We start from the raw sequence: 15,737 nt of genomic DNA, 5'->3' as shown, positions 1-15,737 counted from the left end.
CTGGCAATCACATGATTATTCAGAAATGAAGTTTTGATGTGAAATTTACTTTGGCGTGGAAGTGCCTAGGACTCTTGTTTCACATTTGTGATCGCCAGCAGCCAAGGGACTACCGTATGTAGTGCTGAAGCCCCCATGCCTGTTAAAACATCCTTGCCTACAGTGCTGACTGCTTAGCATTACATTTTAAGACAAAAAGACATGTTCAGTAGCATAGGGTGAAGTGAAGCAGCAAGAGAATCGGAGACTTAATTTGTGGATAAGTGTTTCCAACATAAATGTGAAAGAGGGGTTAAATGTGTAGTCCCTAGGGCAAAAACATGAATGCTCTAAAAACAAAGCAGCTGTCTGACCCAGTGGATTCCTCATATCTGAAAATGTTGTAGCAAATGCTGGATAAACACCTATTGGGGATGATCGAGTATTGGATGGGAGGTGACCAAGACAACTCATAGGATCTCTCACACTTTTGTAGGTCTATGAAGTAGAAAAAACATGGGAGAAAATGTGGGAGGAATAGAGGGTGAAAGTTATTTGATTTTAGCTTGGGTACTCCTACCAGTTTTTATATTTGCTACTATGGTATATTCCACCCAGTAGTTACAAGTTGTAAAATGAGGTAAAAGTGTGGTAAATAATAACTATAGGCAGTCAGCTATTTTTCCATATGCTTGTTTCAGCATTACTTCCAGGTGAAATATACCAGAGAAGCCAATGCATTTCTAAAAAAGGAAATTGTATAACAATTTTTCAATCTTCTATAAGAGATGAGAGACACAACAGATTTGTCAATAAAAGCTTTAGGAATATCTGCACATACACATTTACATTGAAGTTGGTAACACTAGTAAGTTTCATTTCAATACAGATTATGTTAAATAGCGCTTAAATTTCAGACATGGTCATATATATGTTATTTGAAATTCTTTATCTAGATACAGATCTTGATAATGGATCTCTTGATGATAGATGTGCAGCTAGTTTGTCCCGAAACTCATGAAGATAATTATATTGCTGAAAAAAGTAAAGATACATTGAAATATACTGTAGAAAACTAGTTAGCAGAGTACTCACAATACCAGTAGCAATTATGAATAAAAAAATAATTGCTAAGAACAGTTCTACAACTTTTGAGTAAGGAAGTGTTTGCATTATGAGAATTTTTACCTTTCAGTAAAGCTGCATATAGTGTGAAAAACTATTGCTTTAAAAATCAGAAGGTAGCATTTAGTACACATGAATGTTTTATAAAAATCTGAAAAATCCTTTCTCACTTTCCTGGCAGGAGCAAATTAAAATTAAGAATATTACATGAAGGCCTTCTTTTTGCTAGTGTATTTTACCTCTGGGGTTAAGTAGGGAGGAGAGCGTACTTTCTATAGCAATTAACAATGGTATATTCAAGAAACTGTTTCTTAATTTATGGAAGCCCTAGATTTCTGCTTCTTGGGGTGACATAATCCATCTGGAACAATGTTCATAGTAGTCAATGTTTAAAAAATCAGTAATCTTAACAGATAAGTGAAAAAAGGCCTTAAATAATTTATTTGCAGTTTTAATAATTTCCCAGAGGATATTCTTATTCTGCCAATAATCTCATTTCTTATTACTGGGAAGTGAACATTGTGCACTGCTAGCTGTATCAGCACGGAGATGGCGGAGATGGGAGAGCCTGTTTGCTACAGAGTGCTGAGGTGATCAACTGACAGCCCATATGATGTGGGCTTCATTGTCTCCAGGATAAAAGATGTAACATGCACACACGTGGATATGTTTTTTTTTTTTTTTTTTTAACGTGGATATGTTTGACCATTTGGTTTTGTTTCAGACACCTGAAAACATTTTGAATTTGAAGAATCATTTGATTTTAAGAGGTAAGAAGGGGAATTCTCTGTTTTCAGAACCTGTACAGTGAAGTGGATCCTCTATGGATTGTTTTGAATGATCTTATTTAAGCCCTGAGAATCAGGCTGGTTGGTGAATTTGTCAGTTACTATAATAATTCACATTCATGACTGTTGGGTAGACCCCTGACTCTGGGAAGAGGGACTCAAGTCCAGGAAGCTGCTAAAGGCCAGGACTCTTGTGCCTGATTCCGTGATTGAGTCCTAATGCTGAGACAGGGCACTTGGGAAAGGAAGACAAATTAAGTTTACAAATCCAGAAACAAAGTGAAATCTGCAGAATCTTTCAGGAACATTAATATCTAATAATATTCTTGGGGCACTGCTACTGCAGAGATTTTTAAGTGTTAAGCGGAGAGGAAATGTGCAAGCTGTCACTTGAGTTATCCACAGTAAAGGGTAATTAGCATTGTTTTGTGGGGTGTTTTTCTTTCTTTCTTTCTTTTTTTTTTTTTTTTTTTTGTATTATAGTCATCCATCTGTCTTCGTTGACTATTTTGGTGATATGATGGATCTTTATTAGATCTTTCTGGCCAAGAAACTACCGAGTTTATTGTAATCATCTCATTTGGTAAAATTTTGAAATTCATTCCAAGAACTGAATGGGCAAAAACTGAACAATAGTAGATCTGGCAAGAATAAACTGGAAAAGTTCAGATTTTTCATTATTTTCTTTGAAATACTGTGAATTTCTTCAGTATGTATATTTAACATAAATATTAATATATTAATTTAACATGTTTATATTTAAAGATAAATTCTGAACAGGTGATACATGAATAATAGAGTGCTTTGGGTTTTCACTGCCCTTTGGGTGATGAATTCCACTGTGGTGTAACTGCCCCCAGCCCGCCAGCACACAGGAACGGGCAGCCTCCTTACCTTGATCGTCTGTATTGCTCCAGACCCTCGCAGGTCTCTCAGGCTGTCGATGGCTTGCTGTGGTGAAACTGTGTCCGACAGGTAGAGCAGGAGACAAGCGGCTACTAATAGAACATGTTAGGAAAAGAGTATATGATTAAATAATGATAGGGTAGGGCATTGTGTATTTATTTTTTTATTTTTTAAAGATTTTATTTATATTCATGAGAGACACACACAGAGAGAGGCAGAGACATAGGCAGAGGGAGAAGCAGGCTCCCTGCGGGTAGAGACTGATGCGGGACTCGATCCTGAGACCCTGGGATCACGTCCTGAGCCGAAGGTGGATGCTCAACCACTGAGCCACCCAGGTGCCCCAGCATTGTATATTTAATTAGACTTCCGCTGGTGCAGAAGATGGAGTTTTGGTGTCAGTGTGCAAAATGAATTAAAAGACATTTAGTAGGTGTTTTTGACAGTTAAATTATGATTTCAAATGATTATGGTTGGTTGAAGTTTAAACTGGCTTCATTCTTTTTAACAGCTTTATTGAGTTCTATTTAATATACCATATAATTCATTCGTTTAAAGTGCACAATCCAGTGGATTTTAGTGTATTCACAGATTGGTGCAGCCATCGCTATAGTCAATTTTAGAACATTTTCGTCCCCTCAAAAAGAAATCCTGTCTCCTATTGTCATCTCCCTGCCCCCAATTACCTGCCCTAAGCAACCACTAATCTACCTTCTATGGGTTTGCCTAACCTAGACATTTTATATAAGTGCAATCATATGTGGGCTTTTGGGATTGGCTTCTTTGCATAATGTGTTCAAGACTCACCTATTATGGCATGTAACTACTTCATTCCTTCTTATAGAGAAATAATATTCCATCATATGGATATACATTTTGTTTATCCATTGTCAGTTGATGGGCATTGGGTTAGTTCCATTTTTTGGGCTATTGTGAGTAATGCTGCTATAAATGTCCACGTACAAGTTTTTGTGTTTTCATTTGTTTTGGGCATATATAACTAGCAGTGGAATTGCTGAGTCCTGTGGTGACTCTATGTTTAACTGTTTGAAGAAGTACTGCCAGATTTTTTTCAGAGCAGCTGCACCATTTTACATTCTCTTCAGCAGTGTATGAAAGTCCCAATTTCTCCACATCCCAATGCATATTTTCCATTTTTTTGGATAATGGGCATCCTAATGGATATCAAGTGGTATCTCATTGTGGTTTTGATTTGCATTTCCTTGATGACTAATGATGTTAGGCATTTTTCATGTCCTCAGTGGTCATTAGTATATTTTGTTTGGAGAAATATCATTCAGATCCTTTGCCTATTTTTATTTTTATTTTTTTAAATTTTTATTTATTTATGATAGTCACAGAGAGAGAGAGAGAGAGAGAGAGAGAGAGAGAGAGGCAGAGACATAGGCAGAGGGAGAAGCAGGCTCCATGCACCGGGAGCCCGATGTGGGATTCGATCCCGGGTCTCCAGGATCGCGCCCTGGGCCAAAGGCAGGCGCTAAACCGCTACACCACCCAGGGATCCCCTTTGCCTATTTTTAAATTGGGTTTTCTTTTTATTATTGAGTTGTAAGAGTTCTTATATATTCTAGGAAGTCCCTTATCAGATATATGGTTTGCAAATATTTTTCTTCACTCTGTAAGTTGTCTTCATTTTGATAGTGTCCTTAGAAGCATAAAAATTTTTAATACTGTTCAACATTAATTAAAAGGAATAACTGTTTCTCCAGTATGGCAGTTTGTTAGCTACTTTTTTTTTTTCTAACACATTTTTAAAAAAAAGTGAACAGGGATCCCTGGGTGGCGCAGCGGTTTGGCGCCTGCCTTTGGCCCAGGGCACGATCCTGGAGACCCAGGATCGAATCCCACATCAGGCTCCCGGTGCATGGAGCCTGTTTCTCCCTCTGCCTATGTCTCTGCCTCTCTCTCTCTCTCTCTCTCTCTCTGTGACTATCATAAATAAATAAAATAAAAATTAAAAAAAAAAAGTGAACAGTAATTGCATGAAGTAATTATAATTAACTTCGGTTTTCGTACTTATGATGGATATTATTTAGAATTTGCTGTCAGTATCATAACAACTGCATAGGGAAAATATTAGAAAACACAACACAATGCAAGAATGCAGGTGCTAAGACTTAGAAATAATGTTTTGCAGAAACCTCAAAACAATGTTGAAAATACCTCCCATTCTGCACTCTGGCTTTCTAGAGAATACCAAATTAAGGGCCTTACATAATTCTTTAGGTCTTAGCAGACTTATATTGTGTTTTGTCTCATTTTAACACAAGGTGAGCATACAGCCCAGAAACAGGATACTTTCACCTACTTTGAGGATAAAAAAAGAAAAAAAATACTGAGTAATGAAAATACATTTCTTACCAAGGCAAGATCTCCCAAGTCCTCCATAACAGCTGAAAGGGAAGCACAGTTTTGAATATTATACATTTTCCTTCCACCTCACTAATTAGGACTAAAGACTTGCTTTTTCTGCCTTCTATTTCTAAACCGAATAGTGCCTACTAGCACAATGCCTGGCATGCAGAGGTTAATAAATATTTTTAAATGAATCAAGAGCAAAGCATGCTTATTTATTTGTTGGTACTCTGAACACTTCTGTCAATGTAGATAGGGCCTTTTTTGACCTTTTTAAATACCGGGATCCACCTATGAGAAAGAGGGACATGTTACTAAATAGAAACTAGATTATTTTGACCAACTGCCAGTTTATTTTCCTCTGTCTCCATAAAACCTTAGTGGTTATGGAACAAGTCTGTATGACAACTCTTCATTTATCTAAAAAGAATACAGAGGTGGCGTGTTACAGAGGTTGAGAACCTGGGTTCTGGAGCCCCGCTGCCTGGGGCTGAGTGGTGCATCTGTCAGTCTGACATGTGTGAACCTAAGAAGTTATTTAACCTCTCTGGGCCTCAGCCTTTTTATCTGTAAGATGGTGACAGCCACAGTACCTGCATCCTGGTTAGAACCGAATGAGATAACTAATGTTTGTAAAGGCCTTACAATGGAGCTCAGCACAGGGTAAGAAGTCAATGAATGTTAGTCTGGCCTTCTGAAGAAATCAGCAGTTGTGCAGAATTGGATTTTCCAGAAAAAAAAATCATGATGAAACCTCAAAGCACAAAACCATTCATTCTAATTACTTTCAGAGATGCTTAAAAAATGTTTTACGAGATTCCTAACTTTCCTAGGGGGTATACTGAACCTACTAGCGTGGTGCTGATGACTTCTCAGGAACATGAATTGCTGCGGTGTCCTGTAGATGAGGCAGCAGATACGCGTCTTGGGAGAGGATATGAGACAGAGGGCCAAATAGGTACTGACTCCCAGAGTATTCATGAGGTTGCTTTCTACAAAGTGTCCTGATATAGGGCTGTTTTCAGAGATGAGGGTTTACCCCAGAAAGGTAGGAGGCAGAACACATCAGTGGTTTTCTACAGGATGAATACTGCTTCATACCTATACCTTTATGCTTCTTCCTTTGATTCCTGCTCATCCTTCAAAACCCAGCTCCAATTGCCTTTTCTGACCTGCCTTTGTGCCCCCCACAGAAGCCATGTCCTTTGTGCTGCCTTGTGTACTCCCTGTGCGAGTCTTTCTGCACTCACATGGCAGGGCTGTTGGCCCGGGCTCCGTGAAGGGGGGACTGTGCCCCACGGTGCATACTTTGTATTCATAGTGTTTGGTACATAATGGGTATTGTGGGTTGAATCATATCCCCATAAAGATATGTTGAAGTCCTAATCCCTCATGCTGTGAATATGACCTTATCTGGAAGTAGGGTCTTGGCAGATGTAATCAAATGACGATGAGGTCGCTGGGGTGGGCCCTGATCCAGTATGACTGGTGTTCTTCCAAGAGGAAATACCCCAAGAAGACACAGCAACACAAAGAGAATCATGTGAGGCAGAGGCAGAGGTTGGAGTGATGCAGCTGTGAGCCAAGGAATGCCAACGAGTGACGGCCACCACCGAAGCTAGGAAGAGGCAAGAAAGGGTCCTATCAGAGTCTCCGAGGGAACACGGTCCTGTTGACACCTTGATTTTGGACTTAACAAGCTTCAGAAGTGGGGGAGAGTAAGTTTTTGTTGTTCTAAGCTTTGTAGTACTTTTTACAACAGCATAGTACAGCAGGCAAGCAGTGTTTGCTGATTTTATAAAGGAACAAAAATGCGGAGAGAGAATCAGCGAGACAGTGCTGGTAGACAACAAACTCAGTTTTTGAGGGATAAACCCTAGAGCCATCTAGCAATGTGAGCACTCAAAGATGGCAGAATGGATAGAAGATTATTTTTATCCCAATGTTAGTTACTGTAAGATATCGTGGAAAGCTCTACTACGATGGAAATTTCTAGTCATCAGATGCTTTATTTTATGGGAGCCAGAAGCATTCTGCGTAAGCAAGGCTGCCCGACCATCCTTCTTTCTTTTTTCTTTTTTTTCTTTTTTTTTTTTCAACCATCTTTCCATCCTGTTTGTATTCTGTTAAAAAATCAGACAGCTTTGGTGTGCTAGAACCTGCTTCAGTAGACTTTGTTAAATTTCACTAATCTGAGCTAATTTGAGCTGTGGAAACTTCAGTCAAGTCTGCTTTCAAAGATTTATTAAAAAAAAAATCAGAACGGATTTGAAAGATGGGTCCAAAAATTGGAAATTATTTTTCACGAGCTACATGTAATTATTTAATGCTATTTTACTTAGACCTATTAGAAAATTTAGTATAGACAACTTTATCCTAGAATTATGCTGTTATAATTAGCAAAGCAATTAGTAATTGCTTACAATCACAGATTATGCTTTTCTCTAGAGGAAGGTTGGAAATTGTAGAATGTAGGATGCTTTCTAGTTCTTTATTCCCTATTCTCCAGGCTATAGCCCTCTGTACATTAGAGTTTAGTTCGGCCACAGTGTGTGTCCCCAAAGACCCTTGTACTAGTTGGTTTGCCTTCAGAATGGGAACTGTTGGCATGAGGCCCTGGAGCTCTAGGTTGAAGGAGAGCAGCTTGGCTGGGCTTGCCCTTTCCCTAGGTGCCCTGAGATTAACTGGTTATTTGGTATAGTCTGCATACTTTCTAGTTCAAAGCAATGACTTTAGGGCTTTTGAGGTATCAAACTATTTAATACTCTATCTTGTTCCAGAAAGGATTAAGGAGTTTATCAGGATACAGAAAGTACAAGCAGCACAGAGAAGGACTAGTTTGCTCCCTATGGCTGGCTCTCCTCTGCTGTCTCACTTCTGACAGAGCAGATCTACTGTATTATCCACAGCACCACTTCCCATCTTTGTACTGCTACTGTCTACTGCTGATTGTCACTCCCTTTTTCCTTTCTCCAAGCTACTTTTTTTTTTTTTTTTCCCTTCTCTCCTCCTTTTTTCCCCCTTTGGCCCATTTTATTTTGTTTTAAACTTCCATACCAGCAGCTTGTGCACAGCCATTGACGAACAATGAGAGTTCCTTTTTCATTTTGGTGGCAAATTCATATCATCAAATATAATCTTCATATATTTAAGATTTCATATTTTTAAGATTGCTCATAGCTTATGAATGATCCCTTTGCAAATTTTTAAAATACTTTTTTTTTTTTTTTTTTGCTGTTAGAAGCAACTAAGCAACTGAAAAGCTGACCAATGAGTAAGGCTATTATAAGAATGATACCCTACCTTTTGGGAGGAAGAGGGTCCCCAAAATTATAAGTAAAGGTCTAAGGCAAAAGGAAAGAATAAAAAGCCTGTAAGCCTGTTCTATAACTTTTCAGATCTACTCATTTATTGTCCTTACTCATCAAAAGTAACAATAGCAAATATCTGAGTGCTTGCCTTGTAGCAGACATTGTGCTAGAACTTTTCATGCCTTATCTCCTTTTAATCCTTACACCAAACTATAAGGTGGGCAATAACCGAGTAAGGATGGAATAGGTAGAAAAATCATTCTGACTATGCCATTCTCCTCATGTCATGTACAGAGAAAAGAAAAACGTACTGTATTAAGGTTTTTCGGTTATTTTTAAGGCAGATTGCAAGTTCCTCCATTATTTCACAGCAGCTGGCTATGTCAGGAGTCCCTCCATCTGGGATTGGATGATGATGAGTGATAATTCCGTACTGATGGTAGAGGTCCAAAAGGTTTGGGACTCTGTATTTTGACAGTTCTCCTCTGGTGCAGAAAACAAATATGTCTTGTATACCATAGCTTTTTAGTTCTTCTGCCAATAGACCAAGATACAGATGTACATGTACAAAATATTACAAATTTAATACAATCAAGACAGAGAATGTGGTGGTAAATTTCTTAAGCCAAACTAAGTAGATAACACATGATAATCTATAAATTTGAAATACTTATTGATAATCTAAAGCAATATTGAGTTGTCTTCAAAGTAGGGTAAAAATCAAGCTACTAAGCACAAAATAGAAATTAAAAACGTGAACCAAAAGGTGATTAAAATTAAGCCTGACTTAATAATTCAAAATGCTTTTAACTGAATTTTAAGATGAGTCAACTATATTGCTGTTCTTGAAGAAAATCCATTTTCAGTACAACTTTAAAAATAAAATTCAAAACATCTAATATTTCAAAATAAGCCCTTGTGAAGAAATAATAGCACATTATCCCCCCCTGTTTTCTTCTCACAAAATCCATGTTTGCCACTTTCCTCACTCTGCCGTTTTGTTTTATCCTAAGCCTTGTATATAAAAACTCCAGTATGCCCATGGTGCCTGAACTCATGTTCTCCTTTCTATTTATATTGTGTTACACCATAATGCTTTTAATTTTATGGCCAAGGTCTCTAGGAAATAGAACGTTAACTGTTTTAGAATAAAGTGACTTAGCTAATTTCAGTATAATGAATATGAACCAAGCAGTAGTGCTATGGGCCATTCTATACACTGGAACATTCTTATGGCGATACTCACTGTAGAGTATTAGGTTCAAAATGAATAACTAATTTGGGCTGATCTCAGCCTCCTCTCTCTCTCTCCCTGCCTTCTAAATCCGGGGACATTTAACTAAGCGCCTTTTATCATGAACCTCCAGATACATACTTGAAATGTGGCTAGTCCAAATTGAGATGTACTGTAAGTGTAAAATACATATCTGTTCTCAGAGATTAAGAACAAAACCCCTGTATTTTATTAATAATTTGTTTTATGATTAAGACCATTGAAAGGATACTATGTAGGCTATATTAGGTTAAATAAACTATATCAAGTTAATTTGACCTGTTTTTACTTTTTTTAATATGGCAATTAGAAAATATAAAGTTACATACAAGGCTTCTATTTCTGGCTCCCATCATATTTCTGTTGGACAGTGCTGCTTTAGATAATACTATTATTTTTTGTACTTCTAAGAGCATTAAACCTGAAGTCAGCATACTTAACCATTTTTAAGAGTAAGTAATTTTCTATCTGCCTCTTGCACACATTGGATAATTTCTATTATACAGTGGCTTTCAAACTTTTCTCGAAAGGACTCTGAGGAGGGAACCACGGGGGGTGATGCAGGGAGATTCTAGGTCTCTCCTATCAGATTGTTGTCTTTTATACATTGGAAAACAGAAGGTTTGGCAAAATACTGGAAACCCTTTTTATAGAAAATACTAAATGAATAGGGCTTTCCAAAATGTACACGATTGGTTCTTGAGCCAGTGATTGTCATTATATTTTGGTTATGACTTAAATGTTCTCCAAATGAAAACTTCCTATCATGGCAGGTATCTCTAAATCAAAGAATCTTTACAAATACTGTAAGACTCAACTAACCTATTAGCCTCTGTAAGTCTTTTTTGGTAGGTAAGGAATAAATTAGAGAAAGCAAATTAATAAATTGATATTCCAAAACAAGCAGGAAAAAATTTTAGGATTTAAAAAATTTATAATGGTCAGAATCAAGATGTGTGTGTATGTGTGCGCGCATGTGTATATTAATTTATTTATATTTATTTTGGTGTATTATAAGGACATAGGTAGGACTATTAGCTTTGAAATATTCCAGGCCAACCAAGGTACAATGTTTTGAAAATCCAAGTTTTTTAGCACCGTGCAATATGTAAATTTCAAAATGGGGTGGGATATTAGGATATTTTGGGATTATTAGACTTGAGGCTACAGTGGTATAAGCATCCTTGAGCTTGTGAAAATGAAACCCTACTTCATCTTTCCCACCTAGATGTTGGCTCTAAATTTTCTACCCAGGATGTTCAATTTCACTACTCCTTCTGGGTTCTCAGCTCAGGCTTAATTTCTAGGATCACAATCAAGTCTGGAAAGGATAGTATGCTCAAAGATCTGGGCAGTGAAATGGCAGTTTTCTATTAATGTATTTATCACCCTCCAACTTAGACATTTTAAACTCAAATGGAATTTCTATGTATAACTACAACAATCAGTGAAAGGCAATGCTATGTTTAGTAAACAAGGAGTTAGTTCTCTGTGCCCTTCGCAAAGACATCTTTGCATAGTAGAGTAAGTCTATAGTTTGAAACTATGAAATAACATTCATTTGGTATGCTGAACAGAGACTAACATTGTTCTTTTTGACAACGAGATTTTCAGTGTTATTAGGAAAAGCTATTAATATGGTTGTTTCATGTTATACCTACCTGTATCTTTTTGGATATTTCTTCTAACATTTTTAAATTTACAACCTACAAGCAGTAATAAGGCAAGTGAAAAAGTCAGTGTTTGGCCACATATAACAAATATATTTAAACACATACACAGCTACTTTATAAAGTCATACCTATATGATCATTTATGTTTCAATTTCATTTTGAATGTGGATTTCAATTTCTTATATTCTTAGGAATATAACTGTAGGGATTCCTAGAACCCCAGCTAAGGAACTTCCAATCCAAAGATTCTTTATTCTGTGTCGTCTCTGTAACAAGTACCTGCCAGTTGTCATCAGCCTCACCCTGTATCTCAGTGTTTACATTTTATTAAGGTAGGTAAACCAGAAATGCAGAATTGTGAATGAGTTTGGATGGGCTGAAGAGTGATCTGTGGCCTTTTAGCTAGAGCCCACACAAGGGCTTCCACTACTGAGTTCCCTAGGGTGATGATCTGTGAAATTCTTGTATTGCTCAGTACAATGATTTATTAACTGACAAAAAAAAAAAATTATCCTAAGTATATCAATAGGAAGCCAACTGTAGTCTTACCTACCTGGAAGAGCACATAAACCAAGAAACTGAGAACAATTCACTTGTGACAGGGGTAGCCTGAAAAGAATAAAACTTGAAGTTTAGTTCAGTTTTTAAGTTATAAATGGAAATTCAATTTAACAAATCTGTGCTTGGCACTGAACAAGGGTGTTTTAAAGTTTTATCATAGTCACAAAACAAAAATGCATATGCAAATAGCAATATGTTGTTCACAAAAAGGACCAGAAAGATTGGAAGTTTTATTTATTTATTTTTAAAGAATTTATTTATTTATTCATGAGAGAGAGAGAGAGAGAGGCAGAGACACAGGCAGAGGGAGAAGCAGACTCCATGCAGGGAGCCCAATGTGGGACTCGATCCTGGGACTCCAAGATCACTCCCTGGGCCGAAGGCAGGCGCCAAACCACTGAGGCATCCAGGGATCTCCAGATTGGAAGTTTTAAAACAGGGACTTATCATTTGCTTTGTCACATGTCACAATTTTATTTCCTTCCTTCCTTTTCTTTTTTCTTTTTTCTCCTTTTCTTTTCTTTTATTTTCTTTTTTCTTTCTTTTCTTTCATTTGGGATGCCTCGGTGGCTCAGTGGTTGAGCATATGCCTTGGGCTCAGGGTAATCTCGAGGGGTCCTGAGATGGAGTTCCACATCAGGTTCCCTGCAGGGAGCCTACTTCCTCCCTCTGTCTATGTCCCTGCCTCTCTCTGTGTGTCTCTCATGAATCAATAAATAAAATCTTAAAAGAAAAAAGATTTGTTTATTTGAGAGAGAGAGAGTGTGTGTGCAAGAGCACACGAGTGGAGGTGGGGTGGGGTGGGTTGGTAGGGAGAGGGACAAGCAGACTCCCACTAAGTGTGGAGCCCAACTCATCTCATGATCTCTGAAATCAAGAGTTGGACGCTTAACCAACTGAGCCACCCAGGCACCTCTGGTAATTTAAATTTACCCTAAAAATAATAATGCCTAGATTGCCTACAGCTAGTATAAAGCATACTGAAGTTACCCTGTGGTATGTTATCTGAAATGGTTTGTATTTGTTATCTTGGGGAATAAGCCAGAAAATGACCTTCTGATGGTTTTATCCCCAGGATTCATTCTATATTACTATTTTAAGATTTCTTTGTAGGACTTCCTTAAGCAGATATAATATCATATGATAAAAACCACAGGTCATTCTTTGTTGTAATAGATTTTGGTTAAGATAAAATAATTTCAAGAAATCATATTCTCAGTTTGCAGTACTCAGGGACAAAGCAGGTAGAAGCCAAAGAGGAGTTTAGAGGAAAACAGAGGGCATCATATAAATACCATATGACTTTGGGAATTAGATGAGTTTTTGAGTTTTAAAGAGGGGTATAAGGAGAAAGGAAAGGTAATTGCTATTTGATGGCAGAACAAAAAGACCTTTAGGGATAACATACTCTTTTCCCCTTCCTATAGTTGGGGTTTTCTTGGAGATTATTACATTTACAGGGATAAGGGAAAGCATTGATTGTTGTAGAGATTCTGGTGTAACAATAAGTCACTGTCAAGATTTGGAAATTGAATGTATATAGAAACATTTCTTTTTGCTCTTATATCTATAGTAATGTGGCTTTTATCTTAAGCAGGGTCTGCTAATAGATGCATTATTGTGGCAAGTAGTTCTAGGATTGGACTAAATGATAAACAATTAAATATCTCATCCTATGTTTGGTAAATGATTCTTTTGTCATAAAAGAATAAATAGGCTTTGGTCCTAATAGGAGATAGTCTGATCCTATCTCAACTCCTTACTTATTTGTCTCTATATGGTTTTCTAACATAAAGAATGACTTCCTTCTCTGCCTGCATCCCCCCAAAAGAGAGCCTTATTCTATCATAGATAGTAAATAATAGGGTTAGAGGATCCCTTAAAGATTAGAATTACACAATCAGCAGAAGAGAATCAATAAATATTTTCAATACGCAGACTATGGATCTACATGCGTTATGATGTACACAACAAATAATTAGGTCATCATTGATCAGAAGTGTTAACCTACCAGGATATCTGAATTGGAGTCTGTTCATCTTCAATAGGCTCTTCGTCTGATGAGTCAAACTCACTTGTTTGCAATGAACTAGGCTTCAAAAGAAATCAGTTATGTTAAATAAATGTAAAGAAGAATATTTACATATAAGCTGATTCTCGCTTAAACACACACTGAACGCATATGTGCAATTTATTCAATCTGGAATATCAGAGTGATCAGCAATATCAATAATAAATTATTGATTCTTACTGTCCTATTAATAATTACAGTGCTCTGCAGTGGAAAGAGTTGGATTGGGAACAAACCAGGATTCTGGTCTTGGCTCTGCCATTTACTGTATAATCTCAGACAAGCAACTTCAGTTTATTCTGGGTCTCAGTTTTTTACAACCGTAAAGTGAGGAGATCTATTCATTCATTCATTCACAAACATTTCCTGAACACCTTCATTTGCCAAGCTCTGGAGATCCATAAAATAAATAGCTTCAGTAGAGTTGGAGAGATGTGTGCATAGGTTATAAAAAAAGAAAGTGCTAAAATGGAAGCATAAACTACATTTTTAGAGCTGGAAAGGAGTGACTGCTTAGAGAGCTGGAGAACGCTTCAGAGGAGAGACATTAGCTGGATTTTGAAGGATGAGCAGGAGGTTTTTAGGCAGATAGGGAAGAAATTAAGGCAATAAAGGCAAAAGGAGAAAGGTTTTGTTTTCAGGAACTGTGATATCAGAGCAGGGGAGATGAAGCCAGAGAAGTAGTTTACCTACCCCATTTCTCAAAAAATAAGCCCAACAGCCCAGCAGCTTGGTTGATGGGGAGAGGACAGACAGGAGATCATGCCCTCAACTTTGTGAGTCATTGGACTAGAGAGACTGAGATGGACTTTGTGTAATGATCTAAGGAGTTGGAACTCAATCCTGTAGGCGTAATTTCTACATGACTGATAGTTGTTTTATAGGATCAATAAAATATACATCTTTCTTCTTGCTTCCTGGTTGGAACCTACTGAGAGATAAAACAGTGGAGAGGCAAATGGAGATCAATATGTTAATTTCATTGCTGAGTATCAAAGGGAAGGTGTGGCTTTAAAGCTGTGGTCAAGTGGCCAGTCAGTTCTTCACTCCAGAATTGGACTTATCCATCCAGTCATGGGCAGCAATGGATAACCCAGGGCTCCTGTGTTGCAGAGAATACTCTCTCTGCAGAGAGAAGAAAGGGTTCAGCTACTTGTATTCAGCTCCTCCCAAACTGGGGGGATCAGATCTCTCTGTCCCTTCTGGGAACAGGTGGAGAAAGAGGCCAGGAGTGAAGGACAGCTGATGCTCCTCCACATGGAAACGTGGGGATTAGCAAGGGTAACCAGCTAATGTTCTTTCTAGCTCTGAAGCTATAGTCTATAATGGTCTTGTCTGTTACTACAAGATCACATTACAGAGCCATTTAGGCTAAGGATGTGAGTTGCTTTGGATGATTATTATTATCAGCTCAAATGAAGGCCCTTTAATATTCAATAGGTTGTCAACCCTGGCGGCAGGCGATTGAGTCAGGGAGCCTCAGCATCTTGCGTCTGGTTTTTTCCTTTCTCTTTAAATCAGCTTTGACGATCCAAGATTTTCAGTGTGGCTTCTTTACTCAGGCTCTTCCAGCCATGCTCACAGATCCTAAACACGGTGAGACGTTTCCGCTCCCCCGGCCCCAGGGATTCCGAACCCCGGGAAGGGACGCAGTGCCAGTTGGCCCCGGGGGAT

At 37.8% G+C, this 15,737-nt stretch overlaps 1 protein-coding gene across 5 annotated transcripts in view; it reads right to left on the bottom strand.

The window, feature by feature from the left end:
• CDKN3 (cyclin dependent kinase inhibitor 3) overlaps positions 1-15,737 on the bottom strand; it is a 31,533-nt gene that overhangs the window by 15,167 nt on the left and 629 nt on the right. The window contains exons 2-8 of one of the 5 annotated variants that reach the window (XM_025443604.3): positions 14,004-14,086; positions 11,985-12,040; positions 11,420-11,464; positions 8,797-9,019; positions 5,181-5,212; positions 2,787-2,887; positions 785-1,014 (exon numbers count right to left, since the gene is read on the bottom strand). In XM_025443604.3, the coding sequence (XP_025299389.1) occupies positions 928-1,014; positions 2,787-2,887; positions 5,181-5,212; positions 8,797-9,019; positions 11,420-11,464; positions 11,985-12,040; positions 14,004-14,086 (627 nt within the window). In that variant the 3' untranslated portion in view covers positions 785-927. Of the gene's footprint in view, positions 1-784; positions 1,015-2,786; positions 2,891-5,180; positions 5,213-8,796; positions 9,020-11,419; positions 11,465-11,984; positions 12,041-14,003; positions 14,087-15,737 lie in introns of those variants that run through there. The other 4 variants (XM_025443603.3, XM_049113195.1, XM_049113194.1 and 1 more) reach the window with 4 other exon arrangements.

This window comes from Canis lupus, chromosome 8 (genome assembly GCF_003254725.2).
Source record: "Canis lupus dingo isolate Sandy chromosome 8, ASM325472v2, whole genome shotgun sequence".
NCBI classification, from domain to species: Eukaryota; Metazoa; Chordata; class Mammalia; order Carnivora; family Canidae; genus Canis; species Canis lupus.
The sequence above is the reverse complement of the archived record's forward strand: the minus strand, read 5'-3'. Positions and strand labels throughout refer to the sequence as shown.